The following is a 22795-nucleotide window of genomic DNA, read 5'->3' as shown; positions in this document are numbered from 1 at the left end:
TCCATAGTGGTTGTACCAATTTACATTCCCACCAACAGTGTAGGAGGGTTCCCTTTTCTCCACACCCTCTCCAGCACTTAACTGTTTGTAGACTTTTTGATGATGGCCATTCTGACCGGTGGTAGGTGATACCTTACTGTAGTTTTGATTTGCATATCTCTGATAATTAGTGATGTTGAGCATCTTTTCATGTGCTTTTTGGCCATCTGTATGTCTCCTTCGGAGAAATGTCTATTTAGGTCTTCTGCCCATTTTTGGATTGGGTTGTTTGGTTTTTGTTGTTGTTGTTTTTTCACATAGAGCTGCATGAGCTGTTTGTATATTTTGGAAATTAATCCCTGTCAGTCACTTTGTTTGCAAATATTTTCTCCCATTTTGTGGGTTGTCTTTTCGTTTCATTTATGGTTTCCTTTGCTGTGCAGAAGCTTTTAAGTTTAATTCGGTCTCATTTGTTTATTTTTGTTTTTATTTTTTAATTTTATATTTTTATTTAAGTATAGTTGATTTACAATATGATGCCAATCTCTGCTGTTCAGCAAAAGTGACTCAGTTATACACATACAGGCATTCTTTTTTTATATTCTTTTCCATTATGGTTTATCATAGGAGATTGGATATAGTTCCCTGTGTTATATACATTAGGACCTTGTTTATCCATCCTATCTATAATAGTTTACATCTGTTAATCCCAAACTCCCAGTCCTTCCCTCCCCCAATGCCCTCCCCCTTGGCAACCACAAGTCTGTTCTCTGTGTCTGCGAGCCTGTTTCTGTTTTGTAGATAGGTTCATTTGTGCCATATTTTAGATTCCACATATCAGTGATATTATATGGTATTTGTCTTTCCCTTTCTGACTTACTTAGTATGATAATCTCTAGTTGCATCCATGTTGATGCAAATGGCATTATTTCGTTCTTTTTTATGGCTGAGTAGTACTCCATTGTATATATGTACCACATCTTCTTTATCCATTCATCTGTTGGTGGACATTAGGTTGTTTCCATGTTTTAGCTATTGTCAACAGTGCTGCTGTGAACATAGGGGCGCATGTATCTTTCTGAATTATAGTTTTGTTTGGGTACATTCCCAGGAGTGGGACTGCTAGATGACAAGGTAATTCTATTTTTAGTTTTCTGAGGAATCTCCATACTGTTTTCCATAGTGGCTGTACCAACTTACATTCCCACCAGCAGTGTAGGAGGGTTCCCTTTTCTCTACATCCTCTCCAGCATTTATTTGTAGACTTTTTAATGACTGCCATTCTGACTGGTGTGAGTTGGTACCTCATTGTAGTTTTGATTTGCATTTCTCTAATAATTAGTGATGTTGAGCATCTTTTCATGTGTCTACTGGCCATCCATACGTCTTCTTTGGAGAAATGTCTATTAAGGTCTTTGGCCCATTTTTCGATTGGGTTGTTTGTGTTTTTGTTGTTGAGTTGTATAAGCAGTTTGTATATTTTGGAGACTAAGCCCTTGTCTATTGCATCATTTGTAAATATTTTCTCCCATTCTGTAGGTTGTCTTTTCATTTTTATATGGGTTCCTTTGCTGTGCAAAAGCTTGTAAGTTTGATATGGTCCCGTTTGTTTATTTTTATTTCTGTTGCCTTGGGAGACTGACCTAGGAAAACATTGGTATGATTTATGTCAGAGAATAAATTCTAGAAGTTTTAGAAGTGTTATGGTGTCAAGTTCTAGAAGTTTTATGGTGTCATGTTTTATGTTTAAGTCTTTAAGCCATTTTGAGTTTATTTTTTGCGTGGTGTGAGGGTGTGTTCTAACTTCACGGACTTACATGCAGCTGTCCAACTTTCCCAGCACCACATGTTAAAGAGACTTATTACTATTTTATATTCTTGTCTCCTTTGTTGAAGATTAATTGCCTGTAGGTGTCTAGGTTTATTTCTGGGCTCTCTATTCTGGTCCATTGATCCATATGTCTGTTTTTGTACCAATACCACATTGTTTTGATTACTGTGGCTCTGTAGTATTGTTTGAACTCTGGGAGAGGTATGCCTCCTTTTGTTTTTTCCCTCAGGATTGCTTTGGCAATTCTGGGTCTTTTATGGTTCCATATAAAGTTTTGATTGTTCTAGTTCTGTGAAAAATGTCATGGGTATTTTGATAGGGATCGCATTAAATCTGTAGATGGCTTTGGGTAGTATGGCCATTTTAACAATATTAATTCTTCCAATCCAAGAGTATGGGGTATCTTTCCATTTCTTTGGATCCTTTTTAATTCATTAATGTTTTGTAGTTGATAGCGTGTAAGTCTTTCACCTCCTTGGTCAGGTTTACTCTGAAGTATTTTTTTTGGTGGTATTTTAAAAGGTATTTTTTTTTACATTCCCTTTCTGATATTTCATTGTTAGTGTAAAGAAATGCAACTGATTTTTGGATGTTAATCTTGTATTTTGCTACTTTGCTTAATTCATTTATTTGATCTAGTGATTTTTGTGTGGAGTCCTTAGGGTTTTATATATATAGTATCATGTCATCTGCAAACAGTGACAATTTCACCTCTTCCAATTTGGATACCTTTTTTTTTTCCTTGTCTGATTGCTGTGGCTAGGACTTCCAATACTATGTTGAATAGAAGTGGTGAGAGTGGGCATCCTTTTCTTGTTCCTGAATTTAGTAGGAAGGCTTTTTGCTTTTCACCGTTGAGTATTATATTGGCTGTGGGTTTGTCATAAATGGCTTTTATTATGTTGAGATATATGTTCCCTAGGAGGTGGATCCAAAAAGTTATTGCTGCGATTTATGTTCAAAGAGTGTTGCCTATGTTTTCCTCTAAGAGTTTTATAGTGTCCGGCCTTACATTTAAGTCTTTGATCCATTTTGAGTTTATTTTTGTGTATGGTGTTAAAGAATGATCTAATTTCATTCCTTCACATGTAGCTGTCCAGTTCTCCCAGCACCACTTATTGAATCCATTGTATATTCTTGCCTGCTTTGTCATACGTTGACCGTATGTGCGTGGGTTTATTTCTGGGCTTTCTGTCCTGTTCCATTGATCTATATTTCTGCTTTGCACCAGTACCATACTGTTTTGATTACTGTAGCTTTGTAGTATAGTCTGAAGTCAAGGAGCCTGATTCCTCCAGCTCCATTTTTCTTTCTCAGGATTGCTTTGGCTATTTGGAGTCTTTTGTATTTCCATACAAATTTAAAAATATTTTGATCTAACTCTGTGAAAAATGCCATTGGAAATTTGATAGGGATTGCATTGAATCTGTAGGTTGCCTTGGGTAGTATAGTCATTTTGATAATATTGATTCTTCCAATCCAAGAACATGGTATCTCTTTCTATGTGTTTGTGTCATCTTCTATTTCTTTCATCAGCATCTTACAGTTTTAAGAGTACAGGTCTTTGTTCTCCTCAGGCAGGTTTATTTCATTTTTTTTTTCTTTTTCGATACTATGGTAAATGAGATTGTTTCCTTAACACATTTTTGACTGGAGGCATATTACGGCCACAGGTGTTAGTTTCTACAAAAATCCGGGCTTCCCTGGTGGCGCAGTGGTTGAGAGTCCGCCTGCCGATGCAGGGGACATGGGTTCGTGTCCCGGTCTGGGAAGATCCCACATGCTGCAGAGCGACTAGGCCCATGAGCCATGGCCGCTGAGCTTGCGCATCCGGAGCCTGTGCTCTGCAACGGCAGAGGCCACAACAGTGAGAGGCCCATGTACTGCAAAAAAAAAAAAAAAAAAAAAAAAAAAAATCCCCTGGTCAATAATGTGTTAATTTCTCTTTCCGATCTTTTGTTGTTAGTGTATAGGAATGCAAGAGATTTCTGTGTATTAATTTTGTATCCTGCAACTTTACCAAATTCATTGATGATCTCTAGTAGTTTTCTGGTGGCATCTTCACAATTTTCTATATATAGTATCATGTCATCTGCAGACAGTGACAGTTTTACTTCTTTTCCAACTTGGATTCCTTTTATTTCTTTTTCTTCTCTGACTGCCATGGCTAGGACTTCCAAAACCATACTGAATAAAAGTGGCAAGAGTGGACATCCTTGCTTTGTTCCTGATCTCAGAGGGAACTTTGCACCATTGAGAATGATGTTAGCCCTGGGTTTGTCATATATGGCCTTTATTATGTTGAGGTAGGTTCCCTCTATGCCCAGTTTCTGGAAAGTTTTTATCGTAAATGGGTGTTGAATTTTGTCAAAAGCTTTTTCTGCATCTATTGAAATGATCATATGGTTTTTATTCTTCATTTTGTTAATGTGTATCACACTGATTGATTTGCGGATATTGAGGAATCCTTGCATCACTGGGATAAACCCCACCTGATCATGGTGTATGATCCTTTTAATGTGTTGTTGGGTTCGGCTTACTAGTATTTTTGTTGATTTTTGCATTTATGTTCATCAGTGATAATTGCCCTATAATTTTCTTTTTTTGTCTGGTTTCAGGGTGATGGTGACCTCATAGAATGAGCTTGGCAGTGTTCCTTCCTCTGCAGTTTTTTGGAAGAGTTTCAGAAGGTAGGTGTTAGCTCTTCTCTAAATATTTGATGGAATTCACCTGTGAAGCCATAATTTCAGTACTTGTGACTGGTCTGTATTTTCTGTTTCTTCTTGGTTCAGTTTTGGAACGTTGTATGTTTCTAAGAACTTGTCCATTTTTTCTAGGGTGTCCATTTTATTGACGTATAGCTGTTTGTAGTAGTCTCTTATGATCCTCTGTATGTCTCTTATGATCTCTTTGTATCCTTTCCATGGTGTCTTCTTTTTCATTTCTAATTTTATTGATTTGAGCCCTCTCCCTTTTTTACTTGATGACTCTGGCTAAAGGTTTATCAATTTTGTTTATCTTTTCAAAGAACCAGCTTTTAGTTTCATTGATCTTTTCTATTGTTTTCTTCATCTCTATTTATTTCTGCTCTGATCTTTATGATTTCTTTCCTTCTACTAACTTTGGGTTTTCTTCTTTCTGTAGTTGCTTTAGGTGTAAGGTTAGGTTGTTTGAGAATTTTCTTATTTCCTAAGTTAAGAAGATTGTGTTGCTATAAACTTCCCTCTTAGAACTCCTTTTGCTGCATCCCATAGGTTTTGGATAGTCGTGTTTTCATTGTAATTTGTCTGTAGGTATTTTTTATTTCTTCAGTGATCCATTGGTTGTTTAGTAACATATTGTTTAGCCTTCATGTGTTTGTGTTTTTACCTTTTTTTCCCTGTAATTCATTTCTAATCTCATAGTGTTGTGGTCAGAAAAGATGCTTGATATGATTTCAATTTTCTTAAATTTACTGAGGCTCGCTTTGTGGCCCAGCATGTGATCAGTCCCAGAGAATGTTCCATGTGCACTTAAGAGTATATTCTGCTGCTTTTGGATGGATGTCCTATAAATATCAATTAAGTCTATCTAGTCTGTTGTGGCATTTAAAGCTTGTGTTTCCTTATTGATTTTCTGTCTGGATGATCTGTCCACTGATGAAAGTTGGGTGTTAAAGTCCCCTACTATTAGTGTGGTACTGTCGATTTCTCCTTTTATGGCTGTATTTCCCTTCTATATTGAGATTCTTGCCTTATATATTGAGGTGCTCCTGTGTTGGGTGCATATATATTTACAATTACGTCTTCCTCTTGGATTGGTCCCTTGATCATTATGGCCTGCCCCTGGAGCTCCTATAGGTAGTGTCCTGTTGCCTGGGAGTGCTGACAGGGAAAGAAGCTCTTGTGGTGGTCCCACCCTCTCCCTATGTGTCCCCCAATAATGGCACTTTGCCTCTGGCAGGCCCAGGCTTCTTCCGAATACACCCTCAGTTGCCACAGTCCAGCCTCTTCAGGCTGTTTCTACACAGCCAACCCTGGTCCTCTCCCTGGGTCTGACCTCCAGAGCCTGAGCTATAGCACCCAGCCCCTGCCCACACTGACCGACGAGTGTCTCAGGCTGGGGAGCACAGGGTGGCAGTGCCAACCTTCTGTGCAGGTTACTCTCTCTTTTGCCTCCCACAAACTTGTTACTGTGCTCTCCTCCTAGGCTCTGAAGCTCCCCCTGCCCATCCAGGCTGGTCCCCCTGCTGTGAGGAACAGGTGTGGGAACCTTTCCTTCTTCACAGCTGCCTTCCTGGACGCAGGCCCCATCCCAGTGCTTTCTTTTCCTTTTTCCTTTTGTCCTACCTGGTTATGTGGAGGTTTTCTAGCCCTTTCAGAAGTCTGAGGTCTTCTTTCATTATTTAGTAGATGTTTGTGACTCGTTCCACTTGTAGATGTATTTATAGTGTTTTTGTGGGAGAAGGTGAGTTTCCTCCACCATATTGATCCCCCTACCTGGAGCCAGCCATTATTTTTAGCAACTTTTAAAGGTTATACTAGGTATCCATGATTCAGAAAAATAAAAAAAAAAATGCATTCAAGGAACTCACAATTAGGCAGGAAAGATATGTATTTAAATAGTTGCAATGTGTTAGGTAATACATAAAGACATAAAAAGCTATACTGGATACTCTGCATTTGCCTGTTCAGATCCATCCCCCTTTCTCCACCCCACCCTGTGCCCTGGGAAGCTTACCTGAAGGTCAGCATCAGTGGGCTCCCTCAGCCTTTACCTTCCGGTTGGTTTGGACCAATTGGGAGATCAAGGGATGAGAGAATGGAGGACAGGGAGGCCAGGACATCTGTTCCCTCTCATCAGTCTGCAGCTTGGTAGTTGGCTACATTCCTTTAGCAAAGGCCATGCTCCAGCTCACCCCTTCATCTCTTCTACCAGCTTTCTCTCCCCACCTCTTCAGGCCCAGGCTGGAAATAGCTCCAGAGCAAGCCAGTGTCCATTTTTTATTTCCCTAAAAGCAGCCCTCAAATTTTTACAGTCCCTTCATTTAAAGTCTCTTCTGTTTCCCTTTCTGCCAGGACCCTGAGCAATACAAGAGCGAACATATGGGCAAAGTGATAGCAGAACAAGTTAGCTTCACTGGGAGGAAATTGGCCCAGGGAAGGTGACTCCTGAAGGATGCCTAGGCATTCCTCAGGTGGGTGAGGAGGAGATGGGAATTCCAGGCAGATGGACAGTACGGGCAAAGGCAAAGAAGGGTGAACACAGAGGCCATGGTGTGGAAAGGAGACACGCTTGGCAGGACTGAAGCAAAGAGTTCATGATGAAGTGGCAGAAGATGAGGTCGGGGTGGGGAAGCAGGGCCCTGTGTGCCCTGCTAAGGGGTTCAGAAGGGGACAGCGAGCCACTAAAGGTTTTTAAGGAGGGGCAGGATATGTTCCTATTTTTATTCTAGCAAGATCCCTTGGCACCGCTGAGGGTTGGTTGATTGCAGAGGCGTTAGTCTGGAGGCAGGAGGTGAATTAGGAGAGTTTTGCTATTTAGGAGGTGAGAGAGACCATGAGAACTCAAACTCTGAAAGTAGCACTGTAGATGAAGAAGCACGGAAAGGTTGAGATGATATTTGGGAGGCAGAATTAATGGGATTTGGTGACTAAGATGGAGAAAATATCCCATTTCTTTTTCTGCCTAGACACATAACTACCTTTCCTAGCCTCCCTTACAGTTTGGTAGGCCACTTGACTATAATGGGCAGAAATGATTTACATTACTTGCAGGTTTAGCCCATATCCATTTTGCAGTCACAGATGTTTTCCTAAAAGGACAATCGGAGCATATTACTGTTCTCTTTTCTTTTAACAAATTTATTATTTTTGGCTGCGTTGGTCTTCGTTGCTACACGCAGGCCTTCTCTAGCTGTGGTGAGCGGGGGCTACTCTTCGTTGCGGTGCGTGGGCTTCTCATTGCGGTGGCTTCTCTTGTGGAGCATGGGCTCTAGGCACGTGGGCTTCAGTAGTTGTGGCTCATGGGCTCTAGAGCACAGGCGCAGTAGTTGTGGCGCACAGGTTTAGCTGCTCCATGGCATGTGGGATCTTCCTGGACCAGGGCTCGAACCTGTGTCTCCTGCATTGGCAGGCAGATTCTTAACCACTGTGCCACCAGGGAAGTCCATATTACTGTTCTTAAAACTTTCCAAAGTCTCCCCCTTGCTTCCTGGATGGAGTCTAAACTCCTCTGCAGGGTGTAAAGGCCTCCACCTTCTACTGTTATATCTCCTGCCTGGCCTTGCTAAGAAACACAGCTCTCATTTACACACTGCTTCTCAGCTCTGCCATCCTCACCTGTCCCCTCTGCCTTGAATGCTTCCCTCATCAAGTTGATCTGATGAATTCCTGCCTATATTCCAAGATTCAAACCAAACATCACCTCCTCTGTGACAGTCTCCCCAATTCCCTGCAGCAGTGATAGAAACTATCAATCATTCCTTTCTGTGTGCTCTGTTTCCTTGAGCAGCACTTCTCAATTTTCTGCTTACACAAGGTTCACTTTTGCTAAACTTTCCCATCAGTAATACCTCCCATTACCCTGAAGTGATTTTCAACTATGGTTGGGAGACAACTTCTTAATAGGGTGTATTAGAAGCTTGGGGGGAATGTTAAACTTCACATGTCTCTCCCCAAGAGATTCAATATTTCTTCCATGCTTTCCTCCCCTTGAAAATGACTGTCACAGAGGCTTGTGACACACTACTGGAAGCATCTCATTGCACCCACTGGTCTATATACATTCTCTGCTAGTTATAATTTCATGAAGCGTGAAAACCATATCTTGCTTATCTTCATGACCTCAGCAGCTCACTCAGGCCAGGCACAGAACTATCACTACACAGATGGATGACACAGGGAACCAGAGGACGACGGATTTCAAGGAGTCAGTGTCACCTTCACCTGGCACAGAGGAATCCGCAAGATTTGTCAATTCAGGGCTCTTCAGTGGCCTGACCAGGTAATTTAGTGGAGTGCCAGGGGCAGGAGCCAGATGGCAATCTGTGCCAACTCCTGTGCAGATGCCACAGAACAGAAATAGTCTCTGGTGACACTATCCTGAAAGCCCATAAAATTCAGAAATATTGATAAAGATGAACCCTCTGGTTTCAAAAACAGGCTCTCATATCCTCCCTTTCAAAAAGAAGTGAGGTATTTTATTTAGTTGAGCACTAGGAAACAATGGGTTTTTAAGAACACAAATAATTTCAACCCCAGAATGAAAATTCAGCCATTTCCTAGCCACATTAAGGCTATTGTTTGTTAACCTTTTATTAATCCATAAAGGGGCAGTTCCCTTGGGGGAAACAATAGCAGAGGCAGCAAATAAAGCTTTGACAGAAAGCTACTTTGTGTTTTGGGTTTTACAACAGAAATATGAAAACGTAGGCATTTTAAAGCCCTTACTATGCACTGGGCACTTAAGACATAATTTATGAGTTCGCTGGAAACTGAGTTTCACTAAGGAGCGAGAGAAAGAAATCTCTTTTTTTTGGTGTTCAATATTTTGTTTTCCACTTTTCTCTTTAAATGAAGGCTAGCTGACCTAAAATTGCTCTCAATGGCTTTGATTAATATATATTGAACTTTCCAAATCAAACTCGAGTTTCTCTTTTAAATAGGTGTTTAAAAGCCCCTGAAATCATGGTTGAGTGCCTTCGCACCTCTTCCCTCTCTCCTTGCTTTCCAGAAGTCTATGCAACACAAAGATGAGATGAAGGAGGGGGAGAATTTGAGAAGAAACTGGAGGCAGGGATGGGACTGAGTAGCTTAGAACACTGGTCTCCAGGAGGCTGGTGCAGTGGGAGTGGAGAGGTGTGAAGCAAGTCACGAAGGAAAAAGCCAGCCCCGTACGAGTGAGTGATTCCAGGACAAAGCAACTCATGGCTCAAAGGTGACTGCAGAATACTGAGCTTAGGCAACAGGAGCAGTGGTGGCGGCATCAACAGAAATATGCAAACGTGGTCACTACACTGGGCAATTTATGCCTGTATCTTAATCATCTCAGCAAGTTTAAGGAGGAATTACTGTCAAAATCTATCTTCCATTCTTGGTAAGGAAATAGATTCAAAGGGGTTAGAGATTTGTCCAAAGCTATAGATATAGCAAGAGGCAGATCCAGGACCCAGACCCAGGTCTAATTTCCAAGCCACCGCTCTTAACCACAACTAGAGGATCTGACTTTGATGGGAAAAAACGATGTATTCAGCTATAGATAGGGTGGGTATGAAGATCAAGTGGGGCCCAGCAGGCGGCCAGGAATGAGGACTTGTATGCAAGAGAGAGGTCTGTATGCAAGAGAGAGGTCTGAACTACCTGACAGCGCAGCCACAGGGAAGAAAGAGGTAACTCCATGAGACTGGATGCCATCTTTGCAGGAACAAGTGCTGCCAAGATAGAACCCTTAGGAGCACCGAAGGTGGGGATCTGGGAGCAGAAAGAGGAGCCATCCAAGAAGATGGAGGACAGACCAGGGAAGTAGGGAAGGAACCAGGAGAGGAGAGTCCCACAGGAAGCAGATATTCTTCTGCTTAGGAAGAACCATCAAATGCTACAGTGAGATAGCTCCATTCAACAAATATTGATTGAGGGCCTGCCTGGTGTGAGGCCCTGCTCTTAAGTCAGTCCCAGGAAGACTGCAGTTAGTGACATAGATGTAAATCCCTGCCCTCATGGAGCTTACCTTCTAGTGAGGAGAGAGAGCATAAACACTAAGAAGCAAAACGTAAGCAAGACTTGCCTCTTTAAAGTCCTTTCTCACTTGGTGTGGACCTGTCATTCATTCTGCCAGTGAATGTTTATTGAGCATCAGGAAAATGCTAGAGTGGGGATGGGAACCTAGGGTTCTTGTCCACAGGAGTGCACAGTGCTGGCAGGGACAGGGAAAGTGGTTAGGGAAGGGGACAGGGTAATACAAGGGGCTTAATGGCTCTATAAGAAAAGGCTGATTTCAAAGTTTTTCAGCAGCACATAAAAATAGAGCAGCTCTAATTGTAAGTCAAATGCTATTAGCAGTAGCATACCATGTAAGACTTGCAGGTATATGGAGAAATGGGTCGTAGGTGCCATACTGCTTTACAGGAGTACTGGGCTTTGTGCCCAGTGCCTGGAACACACTGGGATGCCTCTGATGTCACAGCTGACAGAGACCTCATCAATCACTGGGGCTTCCAGAGTGTCCAGAGGGTTCCAAACCACTAATAGTTTAATTGAAGAGCTCCATACATACTGAAGCACTATCCACTTGATTAAGCTATCAATCCATTTAATGAAATCACTTAACAGCCACCAGAATAAATAAGTTAATGTCATAGCACACTCAAATTTACTTATATTTGATACAGTGTCTGGAACAGGATAGAAAGCCTAGAAATAAACCCACACACCTATGGTCAACTAACCTATGAAAAGGAAGCAAGAATGTATAGTGGAGAAAAAGACAGCCTCTTCAGTAAGTGGTGCTGGGAAAACTGGGCAGCTACATGTAAAAGAATGAAATTAGAACATTCTCTAACACCATACACAAAAATAAACCCAAAATGGATCAAAGACCTAAATGTAAGGCTGGACACTATAAAACTCTTAGAGGAAAACACAGGCAGAACACTCTTTGACATAAATCGTAAATCACAGCAATATCTTTTTGGATCTACCTCCTAGAGTAATGAAAATTTAAAAAAATAAACAAATGAGACCAAATTAAACTTAAAAGCTTCTGCACAGCAAAGGAAACCATGAACAAAATGAAAAGACAACCCACAGAATGGGAGAAAATATTTGCAAACAAAGCAACCGACAAGGGATTAATCTCCAAAATATACAAACGGCTCATGCAACTCTATGTCAAAAAAAACAACCCAATCAAAAAACGAGAAGACCTAAACAGACATTTCTCCAAAGAAGACATACAGATGGCCAAAAAGCACATGAAAAGATCACTCATGTGATCACTAATTGTCAGAGAAATGCAAATCAAAACTACAGTGACATTTCACACCAGTCAGAATGGCCATCATCAAAGTGTACGAACAATAAATGCTGAAGAGAGTGTGGAGGAAAGGAAATCCTCCTACACTGTGTTGGTGGGAATGTAAATTGGTACAACCACTATAGAAAACAGTATGGACATTCCTTACAAAACTAAAAATAGGACTACCATATGACCCAGCAATCCCACTCCTGGGCATATATCTGGAGAAAACCATAATTCAAAAAGATATGTGCACCCCAGTGTTCATTGCAGCACTATTTACAACAGCCAAGACATGGAAGCAACCTAAATGTTCATCAACAGAGGAATGGATAAAGAAGGTGTGGTACATATATACAATGGAATATTACTCAGCCATAAAAAAGAATGAACCTATGCCATTTGCAGCAACATGGATGGACCTAGAGATTTTCATACTAAGTGAAGTCAGAGAAAGACAAATATATGATATCACTCATGTGGAATCTAATTTTTAAAAATGATACAGATGAACTTATTTACAAAACAGAAACAGACTTACAGATATTAAAAACTTATGGTTACCAAAAGGGAAATGTGGGCAGAAGGGATAAATCAGGATCTTGGGATGAACATACACACGCTACTACATGTAAGACAGATAACCAACAAGGACCTACTATATAGCACAGGGTACTCTACTCCATATTATGTGATAACCTGTATGAGAAGAGAATCTGAAAAAGAATGAATATATGTATATATAACTGCTGTACACCTGAAATTAACACAACATTGTAAATCAACTATATTCCAATAAAATTTTTAAAAAATACTTGATCCAGTGTCTTACATGTAAAATCAGAGTTTTGATTTGGATAATAGGGATACTAGCTATTATTTATTAAGTTCCTAACTTTGGTCCAGTTACCATGCTAAATGCTTTATATACGTGTTTTCATTTAATCCTCTTCACAACCCTATAAGATTTGATATTGTCATCTTCATTCCCATTTTAAGGATGAAATCACAGAGGTTTAAGAGAGACTGAGTAACTTGCCCAGCAGCTGACTGGGCAGGGAACCCACAGCCTGAGCCTTCCCAACTGGACTGCACTGCCAAGTTCTCTGCAGGAGAACAGGGGAGTAAGAACAAAACTCATCTGCATAACTGGGGCTTAAATTCATTACTTTTCTGGAGCCTGTTTTTAAAATATTCTGGAAAACACCGTGGAATCTTCTTATTAGTTAGATGCAAGTCTGAAGTCCAGGTGAGGACCAGGAATTGTATTAGAACAGACGTGACACAATTTAGCAGCTCTCTATTGAGTATTTTAAAACTACAGATGTACCATACCAGGACTCCAAAGGTATGGTTCAAATCCTGGCTGTGTGGCTTCTAGTGAATCCCTTTCTCTCTCTGGGCCTCAATTTTGGTGTCTCTAAAACAGGGAGATAAAACTAGGTCAGGGGCTTCTAATTTGATTTTGACCACAGAGCTCTTTTATTCAAGCAAAATCTTACTTGGAATCTAACATATAAAACACACTAAAAGCTGAGTTTGTCAGGTTGTTTTTTTGAGGGGGGAAGGTCCCCCACAGGCCAGGTCCTTGCTCACCTCCTCAGCCCTGGAGGCCCCTCCCGGAGCCCTAGCACAGAGCACGCAGTTCCAAAAAGCACAGGTGGAAAACCACTGCCTGAATCACCTCTCAAGATGCTGTGCTCCTCACCACCCAGACGTGCACAGCGTCTGTCACATAGTAGGCACTTCATAAATATTTGTGAGGAAACGAATGAAATATTACTTTGCCTTTTCGGAAATGTGGATACGTAGTTTTCATTTCCTCTGCTGATTGACCCAGGTAGTTAAAGTGCTAAGATGGATCCTGGGGGAAACCAAATGTTACATTTATGGAAAAGCTGCTTTTAGATACTAAAGTGGCTTCCAAGTTCAGCGTGGCCATAAGTTAAGGGTCTGTCAGCACTTCCATTATGAAAACCACTTTGTGGTTTCATAACTTAGCCATAAAAGTTTGCTTCAGGCTATCCCTCGGCATACAAATTGAAAACCTTGCTTTAAGCCAAAATGTGGGAATTAGAATACAAACAATTTATTGGTTTCAGACGTAGTTTTGTACCCGTCTTAACCAAATAAGATTTATTATGTGGGCAATTAGAGGGAACTAAACCACTTGGTTCTTGAAGAATAAAAAAGGAGGAAAATAGCCAAACTATTTATATTTTAAAAGTTGTGCCTGGACATGATCAGTCATTCTTTTGGGTCCTATTTTTATCAATTACTTTGTCCCCTGCATTGATGAGACCTGGAGTCTATTTACACATTCTTTTTCCTTCTTTTTTTAAATAAACATTTTCTGTTAATGACATCAGAATGATAAAATAGCCTTGTTTTTACCAAAAAGCAAGCACCATAAATGAGAATAATGTCAAAAAAAAAAAAAAGCTTAATCCTGCTTTTGGTAAATACTTTGAGAATGGCAAGTGGCTCACTTTAATGAACAAAAAAGACATCAGTAATGAATAAAATAGGGAAGGAGATGAGACATTGTTCCTCAATGTTAGAGCTGGTTAGAGCTGAGAAGTCACCTAGTCAACTGACTTAACAGATTGGGAAACAGAGGCCTCAGCAAAGAGAGACCAGCCTGAACACATCCTGCGACTACTAACCTCAAGGATGAGAACCAGGTCTTCTACAGCCCAGTCTGGCGATCAGCTCATCCCTGTTTCCCACCCATGTAACCATTCAAGGCCCGGAGCCTACATTTTTCTGACCTACTAATGTCTAACATGACACACACACAAATGCCCCTAGTCACATAAAAATACACCTTCCCTCACAGCGTATGAGGCCCTTTGTGACTTTGGTTACCTCAGTCACAAGCTATGTACCATCAGTGGCCTTGTTATAAACTTGTTTTCTGTCCTGTTTGGGCCAAGCACAGTTTTGAGCACCTAGAGACAGTGGGTTGGTTACTGGGTCTCGCTGATCTGACTATGGAGAGACCCAGGTACTGGGCTTGTGAGCAGCTTAATAACACATGGCTCTGTCCTCTAGCTCAGAAATGCAACTGAACAAACCAGGTTATAGTTACTGTTTATCTGCTCATGACTGAAGCGGATCATGTATTTCTGAATCTGGTCCAATGCTTGACAACACTCTGTTACAGTACTGGGGAACAGACAGATCTTGTTGAAGGTTTAGAGCCTCCCTCCTCTGTTACTAAAGCACATCATTGAAAATCTCTGCCTGCATGTCTGACTTCTCTTGCAGACTGCACTCTGGGGCAGGAACCCAATCTCATTCCTCTCTCTATCATCACTGTCTGGCACAGGGAAGGTACTCAACAGATATTTGTTGAATGAGCAAATGAATGAATAAATGAAGGACCAGATGCATGCATTCGCTGATAGGGCCCATCTCTCTCTGAAGTGGCTTCCGCAGGTCTCTCCTTCTCCACCCCTTGTGCCCTGCACAATCTCCCCACTCTGCAGAAGCCAGTCAGACCCTCAGCAGCCACGACTTTTCTTTGCAGAAGTACTTTAGAGAGAGTGCAATTCTGGGAATAACAGCCCAGGAAAGTATTTTCTTAAGTCAAAGGGGAATTTGAGTTGGAAAACCAGGAAATTCTTAAATACCTGGGTAGAAGATCACAGCCCACTCCAACCTCTCTGGTTTCCACTTCAGTCTTGGGCTGGGTTTCTATTAAATAGTCCAACCTGCTTTGTAGTTCATTATTCTAGAGATGAGGAAAAAAGTACTTTCAGTAAAGCAATTACGTTCCCCCACAAATACGTATGATACAATTTATATGTATTATCTGGATTTCCCCCTAGACACAGACATCTATCACAATGTATTTATTAAGCGCCTCTTACACAGTAGGAATTGAAGAAATACATTGATTGAATCCTTACAGATAGAGTGCATAGACATACATATGTATCCAATTTTACCTAAATGGAAACAAAATATCCTACTCTATACCATTATTTGCTGCTTTTCCCCACTCAACAATTTGTTGTGACTCTTTCCATGTTTATTAGTTTTCTTTTTATGTTAACAAATTATTTTAACGGGTTCATAGCATTCCATTGTATGGATCTACATTATTTATTTAACTAATCTCTTATTGATGGCACTTACATGTTTATCACTTTTTCTGCAATTATAAATAAGGTACAGCTCATGTTTTAATACTCCCTCATTAAACTATAAAATGAGTAAGTCTATTAATTTACTGGGAAATACCTCTGTAACTTAATAATTAGTATTTCATAGGTGTGGAGAATTCAGAATCTCAAACATATAAAGTAGAACAAGTTCCTTGGGATTAAAATTAGCATTCTAAATAGTTTCTTTTCAGGCCAGAGCCAAACATTACATAGGTTGATGATTAGATGCTCAGGAATTGGAAATTTGCCCCGTGGGGAAATGAAGGACAAGGGAGCAAGAGTGTTGAGGGTTTTGAAATGAAAATAGATGAAGTGTTGGACTTCCCTCGTGGCACAGTGGTTAAGAATCTGCCTGCCAATGCAGGCGACACGGGTTCGAGCCCTGGTCCGGGAAGGTCCCACATGCCACAGAGCAGCTAAGCCCGTGCACCACAACTAGTGAGCCTGCGCTCTAGAGCCTGCATGTCACAACTGCTGAAGCCCACGCGCCTAGAGCCCGTGCTCCACAGCAAGAGAAGCCACCACAATGAGAAGCCCGCACACCACAACAGAGAGTAGCCCCCACTCGCCGCAACTAGAGAAAAGCCCGCATGCAGCAACAAAGACCCAATGCAACCAAAAATAAGTTAATTAATTAAATTTAAAAAGATAGATGAAGTGCTGGTGCTTAAAATCCAAAGGCCAAAAAGACACATTTAAAAAAATTCAGAGATTTTTGGATTTTTTTTAAGTTATTCTATATATTTTCTGTAATACTAGACTAAATTTTCATGAGGCAGTGACCGTAACTATCTTTCTGGCTGTATTATCAGAGCATGTATGTAGCAGATGCAAGATAAATTTATTATTGAATAAATGTATATATGCTTTTAAAATGAGCATTTTATTTGCATAACTAGAAACAAATTAAGCATTTGTCTTTTCTTTTTAAGTTGGAGCTGAAGCTAAGGCACTGTATTCCAAGACACTAGACAGCACATGAAAGTTGAGAAGTTCTTTGGAAACAGAAGCTCATTTGTTTTGAAAGAGCTCCTGCTCTAAATGTCTGATACCAAGGTGCAAAGCAGCAGCTCTGGTACAAACTCATGTTCTGCAGGATGTAAAGGTCTAGGAATCCCTTCCGATAAATGGGGAACAGTATAAAGGAAGAGAATGCATTCCAGGTTCCCTAGCAGCTAACAAGCCATGACAGATCTGTGGGCTCTGCATCTGTCACCTGGTGCTCAGTATGGGAGAATGGTGCTGGCTAACTGCCAGGGGTTCCTCACCATTTACACACACACACACAGACACACACACACAGCTTCACTGAAAATATTTGAACTCTTCCATTCATATGGAAAGAGAAAGGCAGAAGAGGCCTGCCTATTAACAAGCTTCAGCAATCCTACTGTTTTATCCTTTCTTAATGTAGACTTTAATCATGAGGATTTCTTAAAATGCTGGGCTGAGTTCCTATAGTTAGGGGGCATAAAAGACAAGGTTAGCAAGCGTGCCCCAACTGGTATACAGTGAATAGTGTACTGGTAGCCCCAATTCCTTTGTTCTATTCCAGAGGAACTCTATGTGTACGCATCAGCTATCCACTGAAGCACTGATACAAAAACTTATACGCTTAGAAATGTAATACTATCAGTTAAAAACAAAAAAACAATAAAACCCTGAGTATGTATCAGGTAGCATGTAAAATCAGGTAGGGGGAGGATATTGGCAGTTAAAGAAATAGGTCGTGATTTGCAGCCTTTGAGGAGCTCAGTCTTTTGCAGGTAGAGACACCTAAGCAGAAAATCACAGAACAAAGTCACAAGTCCCATGCCAGAGGGACCTAGAGAATATTATGGGGTGATTCAGAGGGGATGCCTAACTCAAAATGGGGAAAAGGACTGAATTGTCTGTGAAGATTTCCTGGAGTTATGCAAGGGGAAGAGAGTAAGGGAAACAAAAGGGTAAGTAATCCAGAATTATGGAAACATACCAGATTGAGAACAGGCACCTGACTGCAGTATACAGGAGGGCAGGAGTTGGTTATAAAGGACTATGTATGCCATTACCAAGACTCTACACACAATCCTATAAGACCAAGGTCAAGATTTTATTTCAAACACTTGGGCTCTGAGTGGAAATTATACTGGAAGGAAATAAAACTATAGGCAAGGAAGATCAATCAAGGAGGTCATTGCAATTTTCCAGGTAGAGTGAGAGCTGCACTTCAAGTATATAGGAGTAAGCTCATAATGAATAGATCCTCCTTCAAAGAACAGCTATCAACCTTGGACAAAAGATAACTGCTGAGGTCTTTAAAGACTCAACAAGGATGGGCAAGTTTTAGAGGGGAGGTAAAGCTTGGAGCAAATGACAAGCACTGAATGGGTTCTCTGTGATTCATTTGTTTTTGTTTGCAGCTTTGCCCAAGGGCAGTACAGTCATGGTGCTGGCAGCACAGACACAGTAAAAATTCAATAGAAAAATCATCTTTCTGGTAGAAGAAAACCAGTAGGAGTCTACAGGATAGAAGAATAACCATGGTTACCAAGAGTAAGGGGGAAGCCAAAAAGGAAGGGTCAGAGAAGACTGAAGTTCTGAATTCTGTATATAAACTCAGTTCGAGTCTCTGGCAGACCCCTGAATCACGTATGTGTGGGGCAAAGTAAAAGAAGTATGCAGCCAAGGCGTAAAGAACTGAACTGAGATCTAAGCCATCACCCACTACATTATGGCAGGGTGCAATTGAGTCTAACCAGACTCTTTACCTTTTAAAACAATCACAAGCCTATTTTCCTTTACATCACTGATGAAGGAGTAAAAAAAAAAAAAAAAAAAAAAAACCAGAAAGAAATAGAAAATATAAATATAAAACAAATGGTAACTTTAGAACAGAAAAATACAATGCCTGAAATTTAAAAGTCACTAGATTGACTTAAGAAAAGAATGGATATCACAAAGGAAGGAGTCAGTAGTAAACTTGAGGACACAGAGACACATTAATAGAAATCAATCAAAATAAGATAAAGAAAATGTTGAAAATAATAAATGGAACTTCATGGAACTGTGGGACAATTTCTAAAAGCCTAACATAGAGATGCTGGAATCACAGAAGGAAAGAAGGGAGAAACTTGAGAAAAAAATATTCAAAGAAATAATGGCTAGGAAAAAAGAAAGAAAGAAAAGCACTTACATCTCCAGATACTTTTTGAGGGGGCGGGGGGAGAAAAGAAATAATGCCTGAAATTTTCCCATATTTGGTGAAAGACATAAGTATATAAATTCAAGAATCTCAGCAAACCCAGACAGAATAAATTCAAAGAGAAGCATACCTTGGCAAATCAGAGTCAAACTACTGAAAAACACAAAGAAAAACCTTGAAAGCCATCCTGTTACATATAGGGGAACGATAATTTGAATTACCAAAAGTTGCTCATCAAAAACTACAAAAGCCAAAAGGGAGTGAGTACTAAAAGAAAGAAACTGTCAAACTAGAACTCTATATATTTTAGTAATGAAGGTGAACTAGAGGCCTTACTTTAAAATAAGAAAAACTAAGTGAATTTGTCCCCAGCTGGCCTGCTCTATACAAAATGCTAAATAAAAGTTCTTCGGGCTGAAGAGAGATACTAGAAAGAAACTCAGATTTTCAGAAACGAGTAAAGAACATCAGAAATAAATACTATATGAGTAAACATAAAAGATGATTATTTTCTGTTAATTTCTCTAAAATACCTATGACTGTTAAAAACTGTAACAATGTACTGTGGGTTTATAGTATATATAAGATACAATACATGAGATAACTAACAGCAGGGGAAGGGGTAGATGGACCTTATCATTAAAAGACTTCTACATTTTTCATGAAATGGTACAATATTACCTCTAAGTGAACTGTGAACACATAATGAAGTATATTGTAATACCTAGAGCAATCACTAAAATATTAAAGACACAGAAAATGCCAATAGATAAATTAAAATGGAATTCTAAAAAATACTGGAATAACCCAAAAGAATGCAAGAGAGGGGAACAAGACCAAGAAAACAAACCAGAGGGACTAAATAGAAAACAAATGATAGGGACTTCCCTTGTGACACAGTGGTTAAGAATCCACCTGCCAATGCAGGGGACAGGGGTTCGAGCCCTGGTCCGGGAAGATCCCACATGCCGCAGAGCGACTAAGCCCGTGGGCCACAACTACTGAAGCTCGTGCGCCTAGAGCCCGTGCTCCACAACAAGAGAAGCCATCGCACAGCAACAAAGACCCAACGCAGCCAAAAATAAAATAATAAAATGAAATAAAATAAAAAGTAATCAAATAATAATAATAAAATGGCAGACCTAAATAAATTGAGCCATATCAATAATAATTGTCAATGGACAGTATACTTCAATATAAGACAGAATATCAGAATATATTAAAAAAAAACAAGACCTAACTATGTATTGTCAATAGGAGATGTATTGAATATTTACCTTAAATAGAGAGACACAGATCAGTTAAAAATAAGTGGATGGAAAAAGATATACCATACAAACAGTAAACATAAGAGAGCAGAAAGGGTAATATTAATACCAGATGAAATAGACTTCAAGACAAAGAGTATGAACAAAGGTAGTGACCACCATTTCATAATAATGAGATCAATTCATCTCCAAAACACAACAATCAAAAATTATGTACCTAATAACAAAGCTTCAGAATATATGAAGTAAAAAAATAACAAAATTAAACAAAGAAAGAGACAGTCTAAAGCCATAGCAAGGGATTTTAATACCCCTCTCTCAGCAATAGAACAATTATACAAAACCCAGTAAAATCATAAATAAACATTATCAACGACCTAAATCTTATTATTTATAGAACACAAAAAAAGAGCAGAAGACTTTTTTCTCTTTTTTTTTTTTTTTTTACAATATTCAACCAAGAGAAACCATATGCTGAGCCATAAAACAATTCTCAATAAATTTAACAGAATGAAAACCATACAAAGCATCATCTAGGACCACGGCAAATTAGAAATCAAAATCAATAAGATACTTAAGAACACCTCAAATATTTGGAAGTTAAACACACTTCTAAATAATCCGTAAGTCAAAGAAGAATCTCAAAGGAAATTAGAAAACATTTTGATATGCTGAATACAGCATATCAAAACTTGTAGGTTGCAGCTGAAGCAGAGCTCAGAAGGACAGTTAGAGCTTTAAAGGCTTATATTTAAAAAGAAAGGACTAAAATCAGTGACCTAAGGTCTACCTCAAGAAGCTAGAAAAAGAAGAGCAAAGTAATACCAAAATAATTAGAAGGCAGGGAATATAAATATCAGAGCAAAACTCAATAAAACAGAAAACAGATAATAGAGAATATCAACAAAGCCAAAAGCTATTTTAATTTTTTTAAAACAACAAATTGATAACACTCTAGCTAGACTGATCAAAGAAGGGGGAAAGGGGACAAATGATCAATATCAGAAATTAAGGAGACATTAAAAGGAAACAGTTGGATAGCTATGGTGAAAAAAAGAATATCAATCCTTACTTCACACAAAACACAAAAATTAACTCCAAATGGATCTTAGATCTAAATTGAAAAGAAAATGAAAAAGCAGGTCATGAAATGGGAGAAAATATTCACAGTACATATATCTGACAAAGAACTGGTATCCAGAATACATAAAGAACTCTTAGCAACTCAGTAAATAAGAAAAGTAAAAACTCAGTAAAACAATGGGCCAAAGATTTGAACAGACACTTCAAAAAAGAATATATACAAATGGCCAGTAAGCATTTAAAGCACGCTCAGCATTGCTAGTGACCATGGAAATGCAAATAAAAACCACAATGAGATACCACCACACACCCTCTAGAATGGCTACATTAAAAAGACTGACAGGGCTTCCCTGGTGGCGCAGTGGTTGAGAGTCCGCCTGCCGATGCAGGGGACACGGGTTCGTGCCCCGGTCTGGGAAGATCCCACATGCCGCGGAGCAGCTGGGCCCGTGATCCATGGCCGCTGAGCCTGCGTGTCTGGAGCCTGTGCTCCGCAACGGGAGAGGCCACAGCAGTGAGAGGCCCGCGTACCGCAAAAAAAAAAAAAGTTAAACCTATATCTACCATACATCCCAGCCATTCCATTACTAGGAATTTACCCAACAGGAATAAACCATATGTCCACATAATGACTTGTAATGTTCACAGCAGCTTTATTCACAATCGCCCCAAACTGGAAACAACCCAAATGTGTACCAACAGGAGAACAGAGAAATAAACTGTGGAATCTTAATACAATAAAAAATATTCTGCCACAAAAAAGAATGCATATAACATGGATATATCTCAAATCCTTATGCTGAGTGAAAGAAGCTAGCTAGACACAAAAGAACACACAACTATATGATTCCATTTATACAAAATGCAAGCAAGTCCAAAAAAGATCCTTGGTTGCCTGGGGGTGAATGGAGAGATGGACTGCAAAAGGGAAACAGAGAGAGGTCTTTGGGGAATGATGGAAATGTTCTATACCTTGACTGCAGTGGTGGTTTCACAGGTATATACAACTGTCAAAATTCATTAAATTATATACTTTTTAAAATTTAGGTTTAATTGACATTATATTAGTTTCAGCTGTACAACGTAACGACTTGGTATCTGTACACACTGCAAAATGATCACCACAGTATGTCTAGTTCACATTTGTCACCGCACGCTTTAAAAAGATGCAGCTTTATTTACATGAATTAATACAAGGTTGACAAGACAGAAAAAAAGATGATGAGAGCCTGAATATGGGCACTAGGAGGAAATTAGAGAGGGACGACAGAAATACTTAAAAAAA

The 22795-nt window shown here is 39.7% G+C and overlaps 1 protein-coding gene and 1 long non-coding RNA gene across 20 annotated transcripts in view; one reads left to right on the top strand and one right to left on the bottom strand.

Moving 5' to 3' along the window:
• The window catches only part of MYZAP (myocardial zonula adherens protein), a 116960-nt gene that overhangs the window by 2666 nt on the left and 91499 nt on the right, over positions 1 to 22795 (bottom strand). For 2 of the 3 annotated variants that reach the window (XM_073801063.1, XM_073801062.1), the window contains 2 exons: positions 15439 to 15539; positions 12463 to 12519 (listed from right to left, as the gene is read on the bottom strand). In XM_073801063.1, the coding sequence (XP_073657164.1) occupies positions 12463 to 12519; positions 15439 to 15539 (158 nt within the window). The remainder of the gene's footprint in view (positions 1 to 12462; positions 12520 to 15438; positions 15540 to 22795) is intronic. The other variant, XM_004323762.4, reaches the window with a different exon arrangement.
• The window catches only part of LOC109552065 (uncharacterized), a 90822-nt gene that overhangs the window by 25954 nt on the left and 42073 nt on the right, over positions 1 to 22795 (top strand). For 15 of the 17 annotated variants that reach the window (XR_012330150.1, XR_004525183.2, XR_012330151.1 and 12 more), the window contains exon 2: positions 4429 to 4500. This is a non-coding gene — a long non-coding RNA (uncharacterized lncRNA). Of the gene's footprint in view, positions 1 to 4428; positions 4501 to 8639; positions 8795 to 22795 lie in introns of all 17 variants that reach the window. The other 2 variants (XR_012330143.1, XR_012330146.1) reach the window with 1 other exon arrangement.

Source organism: Tursiops truncatus, chromosome 2 (genome assembly GCF_011762595.2).
Source record: "Tursiops truncatus isolate mTurTru1 chromosome 2, mTurTru1.mat.Y, whole genome shotgun sequence".
Lineage (NCBI taxonomy): Eukaryota > Metazoa > Chordata > Mammalia > Artiodactyla > Delphinidae > Tursiops > Tursiops truncatus.
This window is presented reverse-complemented; position numbering and strand designations above follow the sequence as displayed.